This window comes from Amphiura filiformis, chromosome 7 (genome assembly GCF_039555335.1).
Source record: "Amphiura filiformis chromosome 7, Afil_fr2py, whole genome shotgun sequence".
Lineage (NCBI taxonomy): Eukaryota > Metazoa > Echinodermata > Ophiuroidea > Amphilepidida > Amphiuridae > Amphiura > Amphiura filiformis.
This window is the reverse complement of record NC_092634.1, coordinates 22,334,445-22,358,199: the sequence shown is the minus strand read 5'-3', so window position 1 is coordinate 22,358,199 and position 23,755 is coordinate 22,334,445. Positions and strand designations below refer to the sequence as shown.

At 37.7% G+C, this 23,755-nt stretch overlaps 1 protein-coding gene across 1 annotated transcript in view; it reads right to left on the bottom strand.

Moving 5' to 3' along the window:
* The window catches only part of LOC140156883 (E3 ubiquitin-protein ligase SHPRH-like), a 41,814-nt gene extending 30,621 nt beyond the window's left edge, over positions 1–11,193 (bottom strand). The window contains 6 exon segments of the mRNA XM_072179900.1: positions 3–693; positions 2,893–2,971; positions 5,047–5,265; positions 6,184–6,930; positions 7,656–7,826; positions 11,144–11,193. Of these exon segments, the coding sequence (XP_072036001.1) occupies positions 3–693; positions 2,893–2,971; positions 5,047–5,265; positions 6,184–6,930; positions 7,656–7,779 (1,860 nt within the window). The 5' untranslated portion in view covers positions 7,780–7,826; positions 11,144–11,193.
* Positions 11,194–23,755: the final 12,562 nt, after the last annotated feature.

Here is a 23,755-nt window from a genome sequence, read left to right as displayed (position 1 = left end):
TAGAACAACATTCTGTGCAGTTTCCACATTTGAGAGTTCACACTTATTAGCACCGGTAGGTTCTGACAAAGTCTCTTTAGTTGAGACATAAGTTGTTGACAGTTCACTTGAGAGTTGTTTATTGGGTTGGTTTTCAGCACCCTTTGATTTATCATCAGGAAGTTGGATGCTGGTTCTCTGTCTTCTTGGAGGCTTATATGCTCACTGAACTGTTTCTGGTTTGCCTCTGCAGACTGGCTATCATGCTTTGCTCCTAACAAAAGATCACTCTGAGTCTTATCTGTGTTGCCATTTACATTTTGATCATGTAATGGTTTTTCATAAGATGTGATATTGTTGGTAGCACCTGCATAGTTGGTATCAACGTCCTTTGACACATTGTCATCTTTAGTATTAGCATCCTTTGACACATTGCCATCTCTAATATCAGCATCCTTTGACACATTGCCATCACTAATATCAGATGTATTTTGCTCATTGACTTTAGTTCTCCCATCACTACTGCCATTTTGCTCCATTTCTTCCGATTCAGATTTCACTGTCTTAGTCTCCTCTAGATGTTCCTGAGAAAATCCTGGTCTTGGATGTGCCAAGATGCAGGCCAGGACCTCCACTGTTTTTCCCAGACCCATCTCATCTGCTAGGATACCCCCAGGGATGCGAGGAGTACCTATAAACTTGTGGTTGGTAAATCTGATAAGAAAAACAATGTAAGAAAGAAAACACATTGAGATTAGACTAGTTCTGATGATGCTTATATGTTATTAGAGATGCCAGTAGGTCCTCTGAAAAATTCAGAAAATTATGCTAGAGGTCTTAGGCCCCAGGGCAGCACCTTGGCAGAGCCCAAGGGGTGAAGACTCCAAAATTGCAAGGATTTTAAGCCACATTTTAGAATAAGACCTAGCATTTTGGATTTTTAAATGACTTGAAAAATTTGTCAAAACTGTAACAAAATTTGCAAAAAAAAAACACACCCCAAAACACCAAAATGTTTGTCAAAAGTGCACAAATTCTAAATTCTGGATTCATTCGAAAACCTGGCATCTCTGTGGTACCTTACTCTTCAAATTTAATTACATGACAACATTCTTTACGAGTCCTTCCAAGTCAAAGCCCCATGTACAGCATGGTACAAGCCCCAATCAATAAAACTGTAGCAGTATGCTCCAGTCTTTTGGACCTACTAATAGGCATGTCCACTAAAAATTGAAGTACTTTTAAATTGATTCAGACCTAACTTATTGGATGGGAATTGATGAAAGAAACATTTTGGCGTTTAAATAATCTTAATCGGACGTTTCATTCCAGAGATATGGCCTTTCAAGTGTCACGGTTTTATATAGGGCTGCTAGAACATGTTAAAAAGTTAAAGTCCAAAAAGGAATACTAACAGAAAGTGCAACTTTAAGGTACTTTTTCTTAATGTATTTATTAACTATCTTATCTGGAACATTATATTTGCTTATAACAACATGAAAATAAGATCATCCTGAAAATTTAATCGATTTTGTTGACATACAACAAAAACTATAAGACCTCAAAACCCATGGTTTGTTTGTTGAAACCTCAAGCATGATCATAGATGGCCGCCATGGAAAATATCTCCATAGAGGAGATGAACAATAAGTGCATTATTTCAAATGAAAAGCGGTAGTCTTAAACATTGTTCAATCTTTTAAAGTCAGCACATTTTATCTTCAAAAATTATTATATTTCATCATGGCATAAGTTTGGTAACATTAATCACTACCAATTTTGAGAAATTTGCTCCAACTCAAAGGTTATCTTTACTACATTGAGCAATACACTGTGTGCATGGAAGCCATGATGGTCCCCGGTTTTATACTCCCTATGAAATGGACATGGTAGTGAGAAGTGCACGGGAAGTGCATGATTTGAGATGGGCATGTAGGCTTAAACATTCTTAAATTTCTTAACATCCTACACATTTTGTCTTCATAAATAGTTAAATTTTATGAGTATATAAGTTTGCTTGTCTGATAAACACATAATACCCAAATTATTGCGTTTGAACACCTGATGCACGGAATGGTGTCACTTCAACCTGTTGTAGTTCTCATCTCATTAAATTTTTCATTAAAAAGTTGATCTCTTCATGCAGGAAGGTCCTCTCTATTTACTGACCAAACAGGAAAAAGTTTGGTGAATGTTTTCTGGTGGAATCAGGAATTTCTTGAAACACCCTGATATAGGCCTACATTTGGATCAAAACAAGTATGTACGCCATTTAACATGCCTGGGATTTCTTGTATCGATCAGTTTCTCCATAGACAATACGTGTGTGAGTGCACGCACACAGTAAATGAAAAATCGTTCTAGTGGAAACTGTATTGAGAGTGGGCATCCCTACTACTAAATCTTAGGCCCCCAGCAGCACCCAGGGGTTGCACCTTGACACAGCCCAATGGGGTACAGCATGCTACAGTCTCTTAGACTTATACTTCAGTGCCTACATTGGTTTTTGTCCCTCTCTGCACACTGTCTTTGTTTCACTCATTTCCACACATCAAGTTTGTAAACCTTGCTCTTTTTTTTTTTCATTTTTTTGCATGTATTCAAAATATCATGTTGCATCATTGATCCTGGATGTTTTGTGTCCTCGTCCGTTGGTATCCAGGCATGAGACTGCACTTTCCTAAAAAAAACTGAAAAAACTGAAAATGCGCGTGAAATTGGGCAAAAAGTACCAAAAACAGGCTGAAATTAAATAAAGTTGCGGAAATTTTGACTATAAAAAAAAACTGAATTCAGTTTTTAAACTGAAAATTCTCATGCCTGGGTATCACATTACCTACTTTTACCTCTTCATAAATTATGTTTATGAATTCCATGAAACTAAACTTCCTGTAACAAGTAACATCAACTTACTGTCCACTTTGTGAATTGTAGTACACTGCATCCTCGCCATTACCACTGACCTTGTGCCACAAGATGTGCAACTTGGATTCTACAGGAAAAATATGTAAAGTGTTGAGTTAAAATAATGCAAAATAAGCTGCACTTGGGAACTTGATCACTCTTGCAATGGAAGACTTTTGTCACAGTGAGATAATCAGTCTTGATTCTTACAAAGGAAGTTTGTAGGAATCATCTGATTGTCCCAACTGATCAGCTGAAAAATTTATCCCTGCATTAAACTCTTTCCTGGGAAATTAAGCCATTTGGAAGGAAATTTTAGCTTTTGGATGAGAATTTTGCTTTTCTAAAGAAACAAATACATAAGAAATTATGGGAAATACTGCTATATTTTTAGGAACTAGGCCTCATTTTCCCGGGAAAAGCACATTTTTTCTTAGGCATGCATGCAAATTGTTTTACAAGTCTCTAATTTTTGACAAACTTTCAATTGTCAATATGGCAAAGCGGCATTTCGGTATATACGATAATTTTTTTGTTGCTTTTTATTGTATTCACAATATCAAGCCCTTCTCGTTTACATTGTTGTCTTTGTATCAGTTTTTCAATGATATTCTGTTTTGCATAATTTTGTGGTATATAATGTCCTGATGTAATTGTTTTGTTTACAAATTTTACTTTTAGTTCAAGTGATTTATTTTGGTTTTGTTTTGATGAGCTCCTTGTGAGTTTTCTCCATGGATCCAAGCGTAACTGACCCTTTGCATCTTGCTACCAAAAGTGTGCAATCTTTGTTTTTCAAACATTTCTTGTATGCTCTTGAGATGCATCAAAATACTTTCACAAAACGTACACAGTAATTAAAAATAAAAAATAAATAAAATAAATTTTGGATTTATGGCATTTTTAGAGTATGGCATGAGCAACCAGGGTTGTCACTATGCCGGACGGCGCCGGTCGGGCCGTCCGGCACTGTCCGCACTCACCAAAAAAAAAATAAATAAATAAAAAATAAAAACACTTTTTTTTTTTTTTTTTTTAATTTTAAATTTTTCTTTTTACATTTCCGGAAGTGGATGATGATATTTCATCATAAAAAGAGCAAGAAAATTTTTTTTAGTGGGGTAGTACCCTCAAAGCCTATTCCCCAATCCCTAGCGTTCACTAAAAAGATAGTGCGAGGCGCAAGAGCTTCGCTCGCTATGCTTCGCCTTCAATATTTTAACCAGTACTTTTTTGGTCCTGGTGACAACCCTGTGAGCAACACAACAATCTTTGCTTCAATTTGTGATTACCATGCAAAGGGTCAATATTTGTAGATTGCTCTTTATATTATTTGCCTCATGTTGCTCACAGAAACTTGTAAGCCTTATATTTTACCTTTCGAGAGTGTAGAGATTTATTAATGTTGGTAGTAGACACCAAAGAAAAGTTTAAAACTAGTCAACAACACTCACGTTTTTGTCCAAATAATTTCAGAGTAACCATACTCTGTCATCAGCGGTGTGATACTGGTGAATGACTGATGTATGACCTTTACTTTTTGACAATGTCCTTTTTTGACCTTTTGGAAGGTGTTTCTAGAAGTAAAGTGTCATACAGTTTGTCCACTCTGAAGTACGAAGTGACAACTCGCGCGTATACAGCGCGTAAACAGTGAGCAGTGCTGCGTCTCTGCTGCTCCTTGAAAGCCGACACAATGTGTGTGTCCGCGTCTGTACGTTGTACTTCAGAGTAGACTGACTGTAGATTTTGGAAAGTTCATGGCCCCCGTCGCTATTATGGGTAGGGCTGGTCTCTTTCTTGATGAAAATTGTCCCTCTCACTTTTCTTGGCAACAGTTTTTCACGCTGTCAGTGTCAGCATCATGTCCTGTGTGTTTGTGGTGCTCTGCCATTGGTGATGTGTTTAAGGTAGTGTCAGCAGTATGTTCTTTCAGTCGTTCTCCTAAAACTTGCATTGTTTCTCCAACATTATACTCTGCTGTAATCTCCACAGGGAACGCGATACACCACTCCAGATTTTTCATCATTCCAGAGTTTGAAGGTCATACATCAGTCATTCACCAGTATCACACCGCTGATGACAATGTATGGTTACTTGAATTTATTCGCACAAAAATGTGAGTGTTGTTGAATAGTTTTAAACTTTTCTTTGATATTTTACCTTGTTGGTCATCCTTGGCCTTGTCCCCATCTATGCAATAATTTTCTTTTTCTGTCATCCATTTCACTGCTTGGCTCTGATATGGTCGGAGTTTAGGAATCAGAGCTGGATGTTGGAAGTCCCATACCTCCTGGCTCTCATACCATGGTCTATGTGCTTCTCTTAGACAATCAAACAGTTGGTTGAAATCTTGTTGTCTTGGCTTTAAATACAATAAATCTGCATAAGAAAACACAATATAAATTGATTCACTATGACAGTGAACAGGCCAAATATTAAGTATGCCTTGACCAGGAGCTAAAATGAGCTCCTGGTCTGGTCCCAAAGATGGCTCCTGGTCCCATAGTTTGTAGTGTAAAATATTGGACACACCAGGAGCCAAAACTGGGCAACTATGGTGTAAAAAGGCATGGGTGCCTGCTTAATATAAGCCTTGAAAGTGAAACATGTAACAAATATTTCAAGAGCAGCAAAACCATTTTTCAATAACTCATTCATTTGTAAATGATTTAGTTTTCTTTGACAACTGTGAAATATTGCGAGTAGACTTTCCACCCCTTTAAAATGGGACAGTTATATTTCTGTCAAATTAGGAGGGACCCAGAATGTTCTGAATATAAGACCCTCTACAGCACACCTCTACTGTGCACTGTGACTCCATATCTCAAAATATTTTGCTCTATTGATCGTAACTATGCTACACTGACACATCAAATTCTTTTACTCATCTGCAAAATTTCGGGCAACAAAAAAAGTACCAGACAACAATACATATTTTGTGTTGGACTAATCTTATAATCAAACCTACAATCCCCGAAATATGTCCTTGAAACGCTTTAGGCATCTTGAATGAAATCAAAAGTGTATTTTTAATGTGGATAAAAATGTTCAATATTTGGAATTAGAAGAAAGCTGGGCCATCAATTAACACTTTTCCGTTCCCCACCATTCAATGTTGCGACACTTTGGAGACACGCTGAACACATTTGCACGTTTCAACATTGCACGGGGGAGTGGGGGGATTTATTTTCCCCTAAAGACGCTTTAATGTTTCAAATATAGACTTTCAGAATTTCTTAAAAGGGCAGCCATTGTTATGTTTAGTTATGAACATAACATACTATAATGTTACCTTACCTGGTAATGTGAATCCTTTCATCCAAGTCATTAACTTCATCATACTTAACACCTGTGGTGAGCGTCCTATGTTAGACTCTGCTGCAAACTTTGGAGTGAACAATGCACCTTGCAACAAACAAACAGACATTGTCAATGAGGCATCGTTCCTCTTATAATCTTTCAACAAGAGCTTGATGACCTTTCCTTTCTTCACTCTGCATAGATGTTCCAAGGCATCAAATTGAGACGGATGATTGGTAGGAATATAAGACCCTCTTAAGCACACATAGGAAGTTGCTCTTGAGTTGTACCCACAAAGTATGTTCTCTTGATTGCCATCTACAACATCAAATATAATAAAAGTTGTATCCGTTGATGCCCCCACAAAAAGAGAAAACCTCCCCTCAGGTAGAAACCTAGGTAGAGCCATATCTGAGATTTTCTTATCAGTTTCTTCATTTTTAAACGACCTATATTCAGATAATGAAAATTTGATTTCCCCAAGATGGCAGACGAGTTCTTCCGGTGGTATTCTATCATGGACCTCGATACTGTAATTAGCAGAATCCCAGATAGTTTTGTATTCTGTGTGAGATATGTGTTGAGATGGTAGGTTTGTTGGGTCCTCGATGATCGGATGCGAGTTGTCACTTGGATGGGTTAGAGCGCCTTGTGGTATGTCTTTTATTTCAATGGTTTGTTGTATACACATTGGGGTGTCATCTACAATGATCTCTTCATTGGTGTTGTCACCTGGTAAAACATCTGCAATGGATCATGAAAACATTGGTTATTATGAAAATATTTATATACTGGTTAAATTCGGATATTGCGGTGTGATGTTGCATTAGGGTATGAATTATTTATTTTATTTATTTATTTTTTACAAACTACAAAATCCTCAGGGTCCAGCTTTGTGAATCAAGAACCACCCAATTGTTTTACTTTTGTTACGATACCAAATGTACAAATGTGGTGTGCAGGGTATTCATAACATATCATATGACCAAACGCAGTACCGATTCACAGAGTGACACACATTAGCGATGTAGGTACTGGAATTATATAGCAGTATTTGGTTTTACCTGTTCATTTTGTTCACCTCAAAATCAGAAGGGACATATAATTATCTGACTGTGAAAAAACTACTATTTTGTGGAAAAAAATAAAATCTATCAGTAGAGAAATGTTACCAGGCCTCGAAATAAGCCATAATTTCTGAGGGCCATTTGGGCCCTTGATCTTAAATGTTTGAGGGCCCTCACAAATTTTTGTGGGCCCAAATTTGGGCCATTGGTTTAACCTATGAACCCCACAAAAAAGTGAGCAAATTGCAACAAATTTTGCGGGCTATTTGGGCCTGCCAGATGTGTCTTTTGTGGGCCCTCACTGATGTTTGGGGGCCGAGGGCCCTTGGGCCCTCCTTATAGTTTAAAGGTAGGCAAAAATCCCTGCTTTACCATCAGTCAACAATTAAACAAGATGTGTACCTGCATTATGCTGGCTTGAAGTTGAAGGAATATCCACCTGTTGTGCAGCATCAAGCATATTCCAGGTAAGACACTGACGTTTGTCTGCATCCAGCTGATGCGCCTTTCGTTTTTGGCGTGGCATTGTGATGAGTTTGTGTGCCTACACTAGTTGTCAATTCCATGTACGACCTAAAAGAAAGAAAGAAGACAAACCATCAGCTTTTGACTGACTGTTTTAGCTTTCAATATCGAGGGGGTAGATACAGGGATATGTGTTGGTTTCCGGTATATAATAATATATAAATTTAATGTATAGTGCATTTTAGTGAAAGCCTCTGAAAGGTGCTTTACAAGGAGACTTTAAGTATATTTAATTTAAAACTATAAAATAGGCATAGGCAATACAGAGTAGAACAGCAATATGATAAAGCAATAGTTCAAAAGAAGGAGCGATGACAGCATAAATCATTGTGCGGATATAATCCCATAAACTGAAGAGGCAAAATCGTAAGAATAAATCCATCAGTGATAGCTTGCTTGCTGTGTAGCCGAGCCAATCGTCAGCAACACAGAGTTGCACTTACAAAATTGTGTACAATTTCATGAAGCCAAATAAGGCAGATCGTATCCAAATACAGCAGATTATACATGTATGTATAGGTCTGTTCATTATAATGAATAAAATGCCTTCATAACGTTCATGTGAGCAGGAAAGTTGAAAAAGAAGGAGGAAGAACGGAATTATATCCTTGAGATAATCCCGTAGGTTATCCTGTCGCACCTATTCATAGTCCTTTATTCTCAAGTAGTTACACATCTACTTGAAAGTAGCCTTTGATGTGATGTGCCTTGCCGACTACGGTTGATTAATTTTCACTCCAGAATTGAAACCATATCCAATGTTTCTATAGATAATTCCTTGAAAGTATGACACGTGTGTGTTAAGTACCTGATGTTGCTCTGCAGGGATACCGCACGTGGATACTATAAAAAAAGAAATGTAGTTTTGTAAAGATTCCAAAAAAATCCGCCCATTTTGGAATATATATTAATTATTTAAGAGCGTGTTTTAGGATTTTGTTAGAAACGGGATGATTTTTGATCATCTATATTTTATTGTTTTAATGTATTTTCCTGTCATTTCCTGCAAACCTAATAAAGATATTTTGATAATTGAAAATAGTCTGTATCATAAATCGTAGAGGTTGAAAGCATAACCAAGCGTGCAAAATTATTATTTGCCATGGAACTTCGGTCATATTTTATTTGAAATAAACTGGATGTTAGGATCTGCATGCATGGTATGCATGGTATTGATGGTATACAGACACTGACCTTTCCCTAAAACCAGTAAGCAGCAACTTGTGTATCACACCCGTCATGGGTTCGAACCCTTTTGTTGTATTTTATTGTTAAACCTAAATAGCGTGATTGCTTTTGAATGAGCGGCAACACACATATTTTGTTTGAGGATAGCTGGATCTATCTCCTTCTTTTACATCTTCTCTGATGTGAGAGAATGGTGTTCTGGGACCCCGGAAGGTGGGAGCTGCCATTGGTTGGTTGGTTGGTTGACTGGATATCCGCCTTTTATCAGGCACACCACATAAATATGTGTTGAAATATATAGAAGTTCAAACATTAATAAATTGTCACTGATGTACATACAAAAACGACTACCACGTCAATGAAGTCCCAACTCACACTCACGTAAATTCACATAAGCGTGTGCTAGTCACGCATGACGCAACGCACACATAGCATAAGCATTGCACCCAACAGCGTGCACTCTATCGCTATTCTCTATCAATACACAGTGTTATGAGCCTAATTTATTCTGCCTTATATAAATTGAACAAACTTTACAACCAAAATAAAATGTTTACGTTCATAGGAGCAGGTTGAACAACCATCAAAAGGATACTGTAATTTAATTTTAGCGAAGCGCACTGAACATTTAGAGCTTGTGCATGTGTGTAAGACATGTATGCATGTGACTCATTCCAGGGGTTTACTAGATCACTAGTGCCAATATACATGAAAAGATCTAGGCATACACCAAACATTAAATACAACTATGTATGGTATCATGAAAACTAGATATTACAGCAATTGATTGTATCGCATACACCGAAAAATGGGTTACAGCAAGGCAAAGGATTAAGAAAGCAACATTATTTGCGATTGTTCCGACATATTATCATAATCTGAAAAATTTATGATATTGGCCCTTCGCACTTATTAAATTATTAGTTTCCTGTTTACCGCCCGCGTCCAAAACTGAAAATATCAAAATAATTAATTATTTTATTTTTATTTCTAATTTTCTCCTTTAAAATAACTTTCAACTACTTCTACATTTGCCATTTTCTGACTTTAATAATATCAACAATAATGATGAATGAACAAAGAGTACAACTCCACCTTCACTTTATTTATTTATAAAATCAAATATTGTTGTGAAATAATTAAACGCCCGCTCTAGTCAAAACGAGTCAATTGTTGCTTGTAATAGTTCAAACTAAGAAAATAAAAGATAATTAATAATTAAAAGTCACCTCATCCGGCCCTTTTTCAAAAGATTTTGAAAAAGGACAAGGTGGATCATCCCGTTTTACTACAATTATAGGGCAAATTTGACAGTGTGATCATAGTATATAGGTATCACAGGGAAACCTCAGTTAACACATTTGTTAGTCAGTCAAAATGGCCTAAACCGGCAATACAAATTTACATTGAAATTAAAAAGAAGCTTTTTAAGAAGGAAACCTTCATAAATATGTTGTCTATACTTCACTTGACCCAAATATGATTTTTTTTGGTGATGAGAGACTCGCAAATGGAATTTCAGAGAGATTATGATAGCAGTTCCATTAAAAAAAGGTGCTATCGTCAGGAGACTAAAGATCTAGAAACACCCCCGTAATGCTGTTTTGGGGAATTTTGCTAGCAGAATCTTTTTGATGAAAGTCAATCTTTGACAAGATGTAACTTTGCTACGGAAAGTGCTATGACAAAAAGGTTTTCAGTGTTGGCTTTCTTTACTCAAGGGCTTTAATTTGATATATAAAATGATGCAGTTTGATGGCAAATTTGAATTCACCTGGCATACCTATAGTATAGATCATATGTAACTTTGGAAGTTGGAACATGTGTAGTGTATTAAAGACAAAGTATTAATACAAATATGCCAAAAAATCGGTTTTGGAAAAAAATAAAGATATATTCTGAAAAAAGATCGTACATTAAGGCTTTAAGAAATGAAGGCAACAAACAAAACAGAGTCACACATGGAGTCAGAGATCTGATTCTGAAAAAAAAGTTCAATTAAAATTTAAGCTTACCCATCGAAATCAACTTTAAAGACAACTTATTCATTACTTTGTCAAGTATGGCTTAAAATTATTACAAAGCATTTATTTAATTTGACTGAATTTTTGTTTTTTACATAATTTCCGCAATAAAGCATGAAAGTAAAAGTCTCTAAATAACAAACACTCACTCACCAAAAATCACTTTCCGACTTTTTCGCGCAAGGTGATTACCCCCTCTAGTGGTGGAAAATGAAAAATGTTTTGGAAGAGTTACTATAACTTTTCCTAAATTTTGATTCTCTTAATTGTGTTTTTAATGCAAATATTATTCACTAAAAACATAGTTAAATACATTTTGTAGTGAAATTTAACTATTTTGCTTTGTTAATATGCCTTTAAATGTCCATAAATGTAGAATACTTTAGGGAAATTTTAGCTCAATTAAAAAAAAAACTTATCACCTGACATGACGCGCATGCTCAAACCAATTTGGGCAGCACCAATGCAGAAAGTTGTAGGAAGAAGTATCTCGAAGCCAAAAGTGACCAGGAAATTCGCGCTTTTGAGTAAGTTAACAGTTTAAATTAAAGTAATCATGTAATGCACTAGATTCTCAAAATTCATAATACGTTAAAATTGTTATACTTGGTAATATATGAATTATAGAAATGCAAAAAAACATATGGTCTACAATGCAAACTTTTTAGCAAATCACTATTGAAATTGCCTTGCAATTCCCAAAATTCATTAAATTGCATGTAAACTTGTAAACTTACCATACACATGATACAAGCATGACAAGTTGGTTGTTATACTTAGTATGTTTATTTTACAATATCATTGTCATCTGAGAAATCCATGTCAATTTGAGATCATTCAAAACCAAGTAAGCACTGCGAATTATTTAGTAATATTAATTTCAGCGACAGCGCATACATTTGGCGATTTTAATACTTATTGCATTGACATGTAGACTACCTAACTAGCCTGTATCTCGTTTCGGCCAAAGAACGTCTGTAATACATACCTGTTTTTAATGACTTTTCAACAATGTTTCTATTGTCAGCAATAACAGCTTGCATTCATACTTTTGAGTTTATATGGTGAATTTTCGTACACATCATAAATAAGTGAAATCAGAATATCCTGAAAGGAATTTAGGTAACTAATTCAATGACACTGACCTCGCGGCAGCTAATGTTTTCATGTAAACATGGCGTCATTCGACATTTTTAGCCTATGTTTCGTATCCTACTATCGGATCGTTGAAACAACAAAACCTCATTCCCCGGCCTCATTCACGAATTCACTCACCTTCCTACACCACCAGCTGAAATAAAACTCGAAACATCCAGTGTTATTCCTCAAAACTACATGCACCAAAAAAAAAAAAAAATTGAAATCCTAGTAGAAATCCGTTATCGAAAATTGTTTGATATAAAACGTCAACAAAAGTAATTTTTCTGAAGAGTAGATACCGCGTGTCAAAATGGCGGCCGCAGTCGCATCCCCCAGCTTTGTACGTGTACCCAGGTCACGCTATGTCTACGTGACGAACGGTCAAGGTCAGAGGACAGCGCAACCTGTCTGCCGTAATATAGTGGCTCCGCCCAATGAACGGCGCTGTCAATCATCCTTATTCACAATCGCCTTTGTCGAACAGACTTTTACGCAGGTAAGAGCTCACGCTGTCCTGACTTTAGCGATTAGGATCAACGGAGCGTCAGGCCGACACAATCTGGTTGTGTACGAGACTATCATCGTGATGCCCACGTTGGAACCATTGGATTACGGAAGAAATATTCATACCAGGACTGAAGCAAATGTGGCCATTTCTATGTTTGTACCGGGCAAGTATCGGACATTTTTCAACACGGAGCTAGCGGAAAGTACTGCAAATTCGTTCAAGGTAAGCAAAGGGTTGGGGATCGCATTTTTAACTTTGACTAAACTGTTTCGGAGTTAAGCCACGCTAAAAGTAGACCATTTCGGGGGCTGTATTTGGTGTACATGTGACGTTTTGAACAGAGTAAAAAACGACCACATATTCGCTATTGCTGAAGTATACTCGCCGAATCATGTACCAATACACAAGGTATTGGTACATGAGATCAGGTATAATTGACATGATTGTACTATAGAAAAATTTGTGTACATCGTGGAACACTCAACTACGCTTGTCTGCGACTAATCATGCTATATACACGCGCGTACAACGCTACTCTATGCGTCCATATTAGCGAGGTTATCTGCATACAACAGCTTACATGTATTACGCACAGCCACGCAAAAGAGTATGTTCCACGATGTACACAAATTTAATAATTTTTCTATAATACCATGACCATGTTTACTCTCCGACCTGAGTCTGACTCAAAATCCAGGCCGCGACAAATTTTTTGTCAGGCAATTACAAGTTTACAACTCTGAAGTGCTGTGCCCGATCAGGCAAGACTAAATTAAACCCAATTAAATCTTGATGATGCAAAATGGAGTATTTCTGTCAAACTTGGCGTGTTCACATAACAGTCAAAACCAAGTAGAAAACTTCTTGAAACAATATGTGAATAAATACCATAGTTTCATACATAATATTATCAGGGGTAGAAATAAGGGACCATTTCCTTATAGCCATCCGGGCTATCTAGCCATTTTTTCTGATAGCCCTGAAGGAAATTCAATAGCCCTGAAAAAGACATTGTTTTCGCACAATTCAAACCAATCGTTTGTTCAAATATTCAGTTATTAGTGAGTAACCCTTACCCCCCCCCCATAATCAGGTGTAGCACTAGGTTTTAAAACCAGGGGTTCTCAGAACCCCTGAACCCCCTGAAAGTGTTAAAAATATGCGCTCAAATCCTAAAATGAAGGGTTCTTAATCTCGAATCTGTCAAGTATTGAATGTACCGTTTTAATTAATTGGTATCAGATTTTGTGATTTTGGTTACAATGATGTGTTACCGGTATAGATTCATGGTATAAATAGTTAAAGCCCGGCAAAAAATGTGATCTCGCTTTTTTTCACGCCACGATTCTCGCCTGTAACCAACTGTCTCGCTTTTTAAGAAAGTTCCCAAGCAGTTTACTTACTATAAAACTGTTGCTTTATGCCATAAAAGTTCGCGAATTCCACAAAATGCAGTAACTTCGACAAAGTGCAGAATTCAACACCATTGGCACCACATGGAACCCATGCATTTCTCAATAAAAAATGACATTTCATTGCAAATGAGTTCAAGTTTAGGCCAAATATTATGATATTTATTGATTACTGGAGTATGATGACTATAAAACATAATTCAAGGGCAACTTTTTGTCATTTTTTTTTCCTTCTACGACCGATCATTGTGTCGTATTTCACCGATGGCATATCTCTACACACCACCCATAAAGCATTTCTTTCCGATCCCTAGAATTATAAATTTTCCAACTCATGTACGTGTCATCATTCAGCACTGCAATAACTTAGCAGCAGTGGTTCTAGACAATATCGCAATCTGTGTAATTATGCCGGCGGAGTGTATTTTATTTCTATTTTTAAATTATGTTACAATGCTATGGTGACTTCACTTCAACAAATGTCGTTACATTGCATTTTATGTTACATAATTTCTGGACAGGCCGTAAATATTGGAGATCAAAGCTTTTATTTGTCTTTCACATGTTTTCATTTTTCTGCGCGCATGAAAACCCCTGTAGCCCGACGGGCTACATGGAGATAAAACCCAATAGCCCGACAGAAAACCTAATAGCCATGGCTATCGGGCTATCGCTTATTTCGACCCCTGTAATATTATGCCGTCAACGGTCAATGACATTAGCTAGCTGGCCATGTATTTACAATACATACCGGGGTACTATACTACTAATTGAGATTGAAAAATCTAAATCGAGATTCAGACATATTGGCTAGAAACAATTTGTAAATCGACATGACTTAAATACAATGTAATTTAAGTTAACTCACAAAATTTCACATATAATGCAGAATATTTTCCACAAGAAACAAACAGTATGAATGAACTGTTTATTTCTTGTATTTGTAGTGCTTTTAATCATGACTCATTTATGTATCAACTTAAACTGAGAAAGGTCGGATTTCTGTAAGAATGAAATTGCATTTCGGGTTTTTCGGCATACTTTACCATGCATGCACTGCATGATGAGTAATTGAGTATGCAACTTTTCAACAATTGTAGTAGGGAATAGGGATAATTTTGTGACAATTTCAGGCAACCGATTTTTGACTATTGCCTGCCCGACTGTCAAGCTAGAAAATAAAATTTGTCACGCAGCCCTCGAATTAAGGATTTGAAGGGGCACAGCAACTTTTTTAGGGCAAGTTGATAATTGCCGTGGATTTTCACTGAAAATGCAAGGCAGCACGGCAATTTGTAATATTTCAAAAGGGCATCAAGGCAACTGTTGAAAATTTGAGAAGGGCACCAAGGCAATTTTTCAAAAGCGAATAGATGCATTTAATACCGTCAGCCGAATTTGACACCAAAGTAAAATTCGACTCTCAACTTTACACTAAAACTAACCTGATTGCTTAAAAAACCTGCTTTATAATACAAAGCAATCAAAAATCAACAGTTTAATTTAGTTAAATTTTGCGATCCCTAGTTCTGAGCTGCAAAACTGACTCGAAACAGCGATGAAACAGCTGTAACTTTGGTAATAATATTGATAAAATTCGCCGGGATAAAAACTATTTCGTGCAAAACATATCTAGAGATGGGCTCACATGTACAAGATAAGACGAGACCGGAAGGGTATCGCCATCGGTTTGCAATGGGAAGTCAATGTTTGATAATCGAGAGAACAATTGATTTGCCCAGCGCTCAGATTTTGTTCACGACACGAGGTCGAGGAGTCTTAGTTACTAACAGCGTTTCTGATTGGTCGATATAGTACGTTGAAGGTATTTCTCTGACCAATCGAGAAAATGAAGTCAGAATGTCAGATTTCTAGCAACCAGATAATGTATAAAAGCCGATGTGATTGGCTGAATATGTAAGCTTACGTAGGGGTAATGAATATTAATTCACAACAAACTATTGTGTATACTCTGATTGATAGCTGGGTTACGATGCTCAAAATTTAGCGATCGTGTTCAAGATTTTCGATTTAATTTTCCACAATTTTGCGGGGATTTAACCAGTACTTGTTAATGATTTTATGAAGGGACAGGGCTGGCCGGCTAGGGCACCCACGGCAACTTCATTTAGGGGCACGGCAAGTGACTGCCGTCGGTATAGGACATATTTTGAGGGCATTGCGGCAATGGGGGTGGGCACCCACGGCAATATGCTGTCGGTGCCGTGGGTTAATTCGAGGGCTGTTGTCACGGCCTGTCAAAATCCATGTCGGTGAAGGTTGAAACATGATTTATTTGAATACCCTTCAACAGTGAAATTGAAGATATGAGCAATTAAAGAGTTTCCAAAACAACAGGAAACAAAAGGAAATATATTGCATTTGTTTGGCTATACATGTAGCTCAAAATCAATATTTCCAAGTTCCAACTGATTTTGCTTGATTGCATCACATTTCATGAGGAATGTAAGTTAGTCATTGCCAAGCTCAACATTCATGATTGACAAGTTATAAGAAGATCAATGGTTTCTCTGTTGGCAGCAAAATGGCTTCTTTCTTACTTGAGAACTCTAGTCTAGCCTTGATATTGCTTATCGAGATCGATGGGCAAACGTGATGCATGCTGGGAATGAAAAGGGCTCAATTTAGCTATAAAATTTGTCGCCCGAGATCAAAATTTGAGCCCTTTTCCTTCCCAACATGCATCATTTTGCCTATCGATCGCTATCAGCAGTATACCTTATTTGCACACGACAGTTATGCATTTGATTTTGATGCTAAAAGTGCTCGGTTTCAGAGAAGAACGGCAGTCCCTTGCGCAGATTGATGCAAGTGCCTAAAGATAGTATTAATAGGGGTGTCACACCAAAATTTGAAGTTTGTTCAATCACTTTGATTTTGATTTCATTTTAAAGATTTCATCATTTGCTCTCCAAAACTGGTAAATTGGACATAGCCTTGGAGTTCGGGGGTTGTGGAGTTATTGTGAATTTAAATGCAAATATTGGTCTTTCGCTAGACAAATTGGGGCATTTTTGGATCAAAAAGTGAAAAATCTTAATTTTTAATGCCCAATTACTCGAAAAGTAAAAGAAAAAACATTTGTCCTCAGAGGGTGTTAGGCTACGTGCACAGAGAGAAAAAACAACTCATCACACAGCCAATTTTGATACTACCCAATTAACTTTTATTTTTGCGGATATAGCTGAAGCAGTCCGAGCACCACACTGATGCACACACATGTAGGAATATCTGCAAAGATTTCCCATTGATGGGGAACAAAAAAGGTGGGAACGGATTCTGGACATATTATTTGATGATTTGGATGGTGGATTCCACCTGGGGCAACACACCTCCAAATATTTCCCGGACACGACCATTGAAACTAACAAAAAAGAAAAGGTCCAGACCCTGATCCCCCTGAAAAACATGCCGTACCCGGCTGAACACAAGGCTGCAAGATATCTTTGTCAGCCCACCCCCACATCCGGAATGGGGTCTGTGCATAGACCTGGCCAGCTACCCCCAAACACCACTAGTCTGGAGATGAACCACCAAACCCTCCCCCAGCTACAAAACTGGGCGGGTTGGGCGGGATTTTCAAACGGACTTGACACTCGCTAACAAGAGATCCGATTGGTCCGAGCAGCCTGGCAAGGTCGTTAGGCAGCCAATCAAGAATGCTGAGGGAAAACTAGCCCTGCCACAGTTACTACCTCACAAGGGTGACATTACTGATATGGCTGGCGCTGGGGCAATTAATACTAACTGCCTTACTCCCCCCGAACAGCAAGAAAACACCCAGCCAAAACTAAAACCAAACAGGGAGACCCCATGAGACCAAAAATGCTTTTGAATAGACAAGCTATTAAAAACCGCACTTATAAATGCACAGGATATTGGAAAACTTGTTTCCAGCCAATACTGGATTAATTGTTTTAAGGAAAGGATTTTAAGAACCATTTAAGCAATTTGGTCAAAGTTCTTGCTTTTTCATGCCAAAATGTTTGCAAAATTGCTCAAATTGTGTGTATTTCAATAGGAAAACAGGTAAAATAATACCCTTTTTCCCATCCTTGTAACTTATTAACAATGCAAGTTTTAATTGCTCATATGACAACATGAACTTCCAAGTTCCCAGCAACAATTGACAGCTTGGGTTTTGTGATTGGATTTTGAGAACCATTTAACAAATTAATTTATAATAATAGGCATATATGCACACAAGCATTGTAGATCCAATGAAGAGCGTGTTTGGCACCCCTACTACCATACACTCGGCCATACTGCGTCTTGAATATCAGGGCTCGAAAAAATGTTAATTTCCCGGGAAGCGAGCTAAATTTCCCACAATTTATAGCATGATTTTATACAACAATGACACAATTCCCTCCAAATACCAGAATTTCCCTCAAAACACCCAACATTTCTTGGGATGGGAATGAGCTTCCCAAATTCCCCACTTTTTCGAGCCATGTTGAAGATGACGAGCCTGTGAAAGAATATGCCCTTTGTATTCCACCACATGGGAAGAGGAAACTGGGACGGCCGCACACACTGTACTTACAGTATGTCCAGCACCTCCTGGGAGATACTGAAGGGATGCTGCAGCCAAACAAAATTGTTTCGCTTGCCCAAGATCGCAATAGTTGGAGAAAACTTGTAGTCGTCTGCCTCGCAGCCGACTGATGATGATGATGACTATTAATGAGCGACATACGCAGAGCTTTGTTTGCGCCAACCAACGTTTTGATGCATAATCAGCCAATCGGATTACCATGTCTATTGTTATGATTTTCAGACGATTGAATCAGCCCACTTTACGCTGTGCATGCTCTCAAAATGTAAACAAGTGTCGTTCTTATTTGGCAGAAACTGTAGAGTCCAATTGCTAGATTGTGTTTCGGTCTGTCAATGTTGACGGATGTTATTTATTCTGTTAATGTTGAAATTTGGATTTTAGCAACATTTTTGATGTGATCGCCTGTCGTGATCGGCCGTATTTACTTCAGTCAATTTAAGAAAGAGATTAACAATTATCAAAAATGGTAAAAAATGGAAAAGTTGATTTAAATCAGTGATTTAAAAAAAATTCAAGTGATTTAAATCACGATTTACGGTGTGATTGAAATAAAACAACCCTGGGTGGAAATAAGTCAAATAAAAGGTTTGAAGCTGCCCATATTATTGCTATTATTGTTTATCACAATAAATTTGGCTGGCGATTTACAATAAAGAAATGGTGGCGGTGAACATGCCTGAAATATTCAGTTACGCTAGAGGCTAAGAGGCCTTTTCCCATTTTTTTTTCAGAACCTAATGGCATTAGTTTGTGTGTAGGAGATGGAGCCTGAAAAAAGTTTTTGACGATAATACATGTATACCAAAAAAATATAAAAAATATTTATGATTTTTGAACAGGGCTGTATATCTCATTTATGCAAAATCACGTCTGTTTGAAGACCTTACGTCTAGATTCATATAAAACCTTCTGACCTCTGCGATTCAGGCTTGGATGTACATACTGCTTCTGTGCGTGTATTTTTGTCCATGAAATACACGGGTTAGTCAGTGTATCAAGTTTAGCACAGGTTAAATTTAGGGACAAAGCAAAAAATGGTCATCACCTACTCTAAAATTTAAAGTTTGCTATTTGAGTAAATTTCATTAATAATATAAGGGGTACCAACTGAAGTTTGTGAAACCAAAAAAAAATTTTCAGATAATTTGTATCACTATTGAAATATTAGCTGTCAAAGTTGGAAGTAGCACCCTCTTGGCACAACAGGACGGAATTTGAAGAAAAAAAAGTGATGTAAATTACAAAAAAAAGAGACTAAGGAAATTGATGTTTTTCTCATTTGAATGTCCTTTTTTGTCTCGCCTGAATGTTCAGGGAGAGACTTAGTAATCACTATGGTGTGTGTGTGTCCGTGTGTGTGTGTGTGTGTGGGCGTGTGTGCGTGTGTGCGTGTGTGTGTTGGAAAAAGCTTGTGAACGCGTTATCTTGAGAACCGTAAGTGCTATGATGATGAAACTTTATAGGGGTAGCATGACCAGAGGGTGTCGACCTGATTAGATTTTGAGCGCAAAATATGGTAATTAAGTACCTAATTTGCATAATTTATGCGTAATAAGCAAAATACCTTGTGAACAGATTATCTGGAGATCCGTATGGGGTACAGTGACGTAACTTGGTGGGGAGTAAGCGTGGCCAGATGTTCTCGACCTGATTAGATTTTCAGCGCAAAATATGCTAATTAAGTACCTAATTTGCATAATTTATGCGTATTTGATGCGTATCAAGCAAAAAACCCCTTGTGAACAGCTTATCTGGAGATCCGTATGGGGTACAGTGACGTAACTTGGTGGGGAGGAGGGTGGCCAGATGTTCTCGACCTGATTAGATTTCCAGCGCAAAATATGCTAATTAAGTACCTAATTTGCATAATTTATGCGTATTTGATGCGTATCAAGCAAAAAATCCTTGTGAACAGCTTATCTGGAGATCCGTATGGGGTACAGTGGCGTAACTTGGTGAGGAGTAAGCGGGGCCAGAGGTTCTCGACCTGATTAGATTTTGAGCGTAAAATATGGTAATTAAGTACCCAATTTGCATAATATATGCGTAATAAGCAAAATACCTTGTGAACAGATTATCTGGAGATCCGTATGGGGTACAGTGACGTAACTTGGTGGGGAGTTGCGTGGCCAGAGGTACTCGACCTGATTAGATTTTCATGAGGTCAAAGGTCACATACAAGGTCAAAGGTCAACTGAGGTCACCAAATCTTTTAATAATTAATTTTTAACTGTGCATCACATATCCCAATAACAGCTTGATCGGTCATGTAATTAAGGAAATATGACGACTTTAAGATAGTCGCTTTCTTTGTAAAGTATAGCAAAGTAGCACTTTCAATGAGTGATAACTCGTAAAGGAAGCATCTTTCTGTTTTGATTTATTTGATGAAATAGTTCTTTGGTATTGCCAAATTTGATTTTTCAGCGCAACATACTTTTTCTAATTTCGTGAGATCAAAGGTCACATACAAGGTCAAAGGTCAACTGAGGTCACCAAATCTTTTAACAATAAATTTTCAACTGTGCATCACATATCCCAATAACAGCTTGATCGGTCATGTAATTAAGGAAATATGACGACTTTAAGATAGCCGCTTTCCATGTAAAGTATAGCAAAGTAGCACTTTCAATGAGTGATAACTCGTAAAGGAAGCATCTTTCTGTTTTGATTTATTACTTTGATGAAATAGTTCTTTGGTTTTGCCAAATTTTTGGAAGGTCATTACGGGGTCATCCGAGGTCACTCAGGGGTCATCTGAGGTCAAGTTATTAAAAACTCAGTATGGGCATGAAACTTGGTGGGTACAGTCATCATTTAAAGCCAAATTTTTGGAAGGTCATTTTGGGGTCACCAGGGGTCATCTGAGGTCAAATTAGTAAAAACTGTCGTATGGACATGAAACTTGGTGGGTACAGTCAACATTTAAAGCCAAATTTTTGGAAGGTCATTTTGGGGTCACCAGGGGTCATCTGAGGTCATATTAGTAAAAACTGTTGCATGGGCATGAAACTTGGTGGGTACAGTTACCATCGGCCAGATAATCGTGCCCAGCCGATAACCGCCAAATTCATTTACCTCTCTACCAACAGTTATCGCAAAAGCAGGCGGTCACAAAAGCAGGCGAGACTCGTGGTTCGAGAACCGCCTTGTATATATAAAGGTAAATCAAACATACAACCCAACTTGAAAAAAAAAGCAAGGAAATGTTCCGGCATGGGGATCAAACCCACGACCTTCCGATCTCTAGAAGGACACTCTATCCATTAGGCTACCAGCTCCCACTGATAATCGGTGTTTAAAACTGGGTCTAATGTAAGAAGTTGAGGTATGGTATACAATACACACAAACAAATATTACGCAAGTACACAACTAACACAAGTGAAGGAGATCATTACTGATGCTTAATCGTTTCCCCAGTATAATATAAGTAGGTAATGGGGCTACGCATCCTGCACAAGAACTAATAAACACAATGGGGAACAATTATTGCTCGCTACAAGAGGAATCTGATTAACAAGAAAGAAAGAACAGTTTACTTACCCAAAGTGTTACAATTAAACAAGACAACAAATAAACACATTCCCGACCGGCGCACAACCCAACTTGAAAGAAAAAAAAAGGAAGGGAATGTGCCGGCATGGGAATTAAACCCATGACCTTTGGATCTCTAGACGGATGCTCTTATCCATTTGGCTACCAGCTCCCATTGATAAATGGTGGTTAAAACTGGGTCTAATGTAAGTCAAGGTATCAGCCCTCGAATTAACCCATGGCACCCATGGCATTTTGCCGTGGTGCCCATCCTACTACCGTAATGCCCTCAAAATATGTCCTTTACCCAAGGCAGTCACTTGCTGTGCCCGCTAATGAAGTTGCCATCGGTGCCCCAGCCCTGCCCCTTCATTATAAAATCATCTATCTATGTTTGTGTGTGTTTTCTTCACTTTTGTGAGAAATTGCCTTGGTGCCCTTCTCAAATTTTCAACAGTTGCCATGATGCCCTCTTGAAATATTACATTTGTACAAACTGCCGTGCTGCCTTGCCTTTTCAGTGAAAATCCAAGGCAATTATCAACTTGCCCTAAAAAAGTTGCCGTGCCCCTTCAGATCCTTAATTCGAGGGCTGGATACAATACACACAAACAAATATTACGCAAGTACACAAGTGATGGAGATCATTACTGATGCTTAAAATCATTTCCCCAGTATAATATATAAGTAAAGTAGGTAATGGGGCTACGCATCCTGGACAAGAACAAATAGACACAATGGGGAACAATTAGTCGCTACAAAAGGAAACTGAATATATTTTTAAAAACAAGAAAGAAAGAACAGTTTAAATACTTACCCAAAGTGTTACAATTAAACAAGACAACAAATAAACACATTCCTGACCGCACACAACCCAACTTAAAAGAAAAAAAGCAACGGAATGTGCCGGCATGGGAATCGAACCCATGACCTTTGGATCTCTAGACGGACGGTCTATCCATTTAGGCTACCAGCTCCCACTGATAAACGGTGGTTAAAACTGGGTCTAATGTAACCAGTCGAGGTATATTCTTACATTTTAGCCCCTGTATTTGTGTATTTTTGAGTTATATTTTTTAGAGTGAAAGTGTTCCCAGAAAATGATCAGAACTGCAGAAAAAAGATCTTAGCATATTTTTCCCATGTCTTGAAATCTTTCTGCGACACTGAATTTTTTTCTTGGAACCCCGATACACACTCGGAAATCTGAAGCGAATCTGTGAATCAATTCATGCAAAGATTCTCGTATAACATCAACCGGGCGAATCCATTGAGTTTGACTCCCAGTTTGACTATTTACATGTATACTATACATTTTTCTAAAAGCAACTGAACCCCCAAAATGGCGAATTATGGTTTAATTTACTTCAATCAATAATACTGATTTGAGAGGGCATTTTAACCGCAAAATCAGCCATCGGCTGCGTGCGGATCTTTTGTTCACCAAAGCTGCCATCTTGGATGACTAAATCAGACTACAAGACAAGAGGGCAGTATTTTTTTTCAATCATTGTGCAGTGGGAGCGGGAGGTATAGATTTGTCTGAATCAAAGATTTTCGCAAAATTTTCTTGCAAGATTCCAAATGG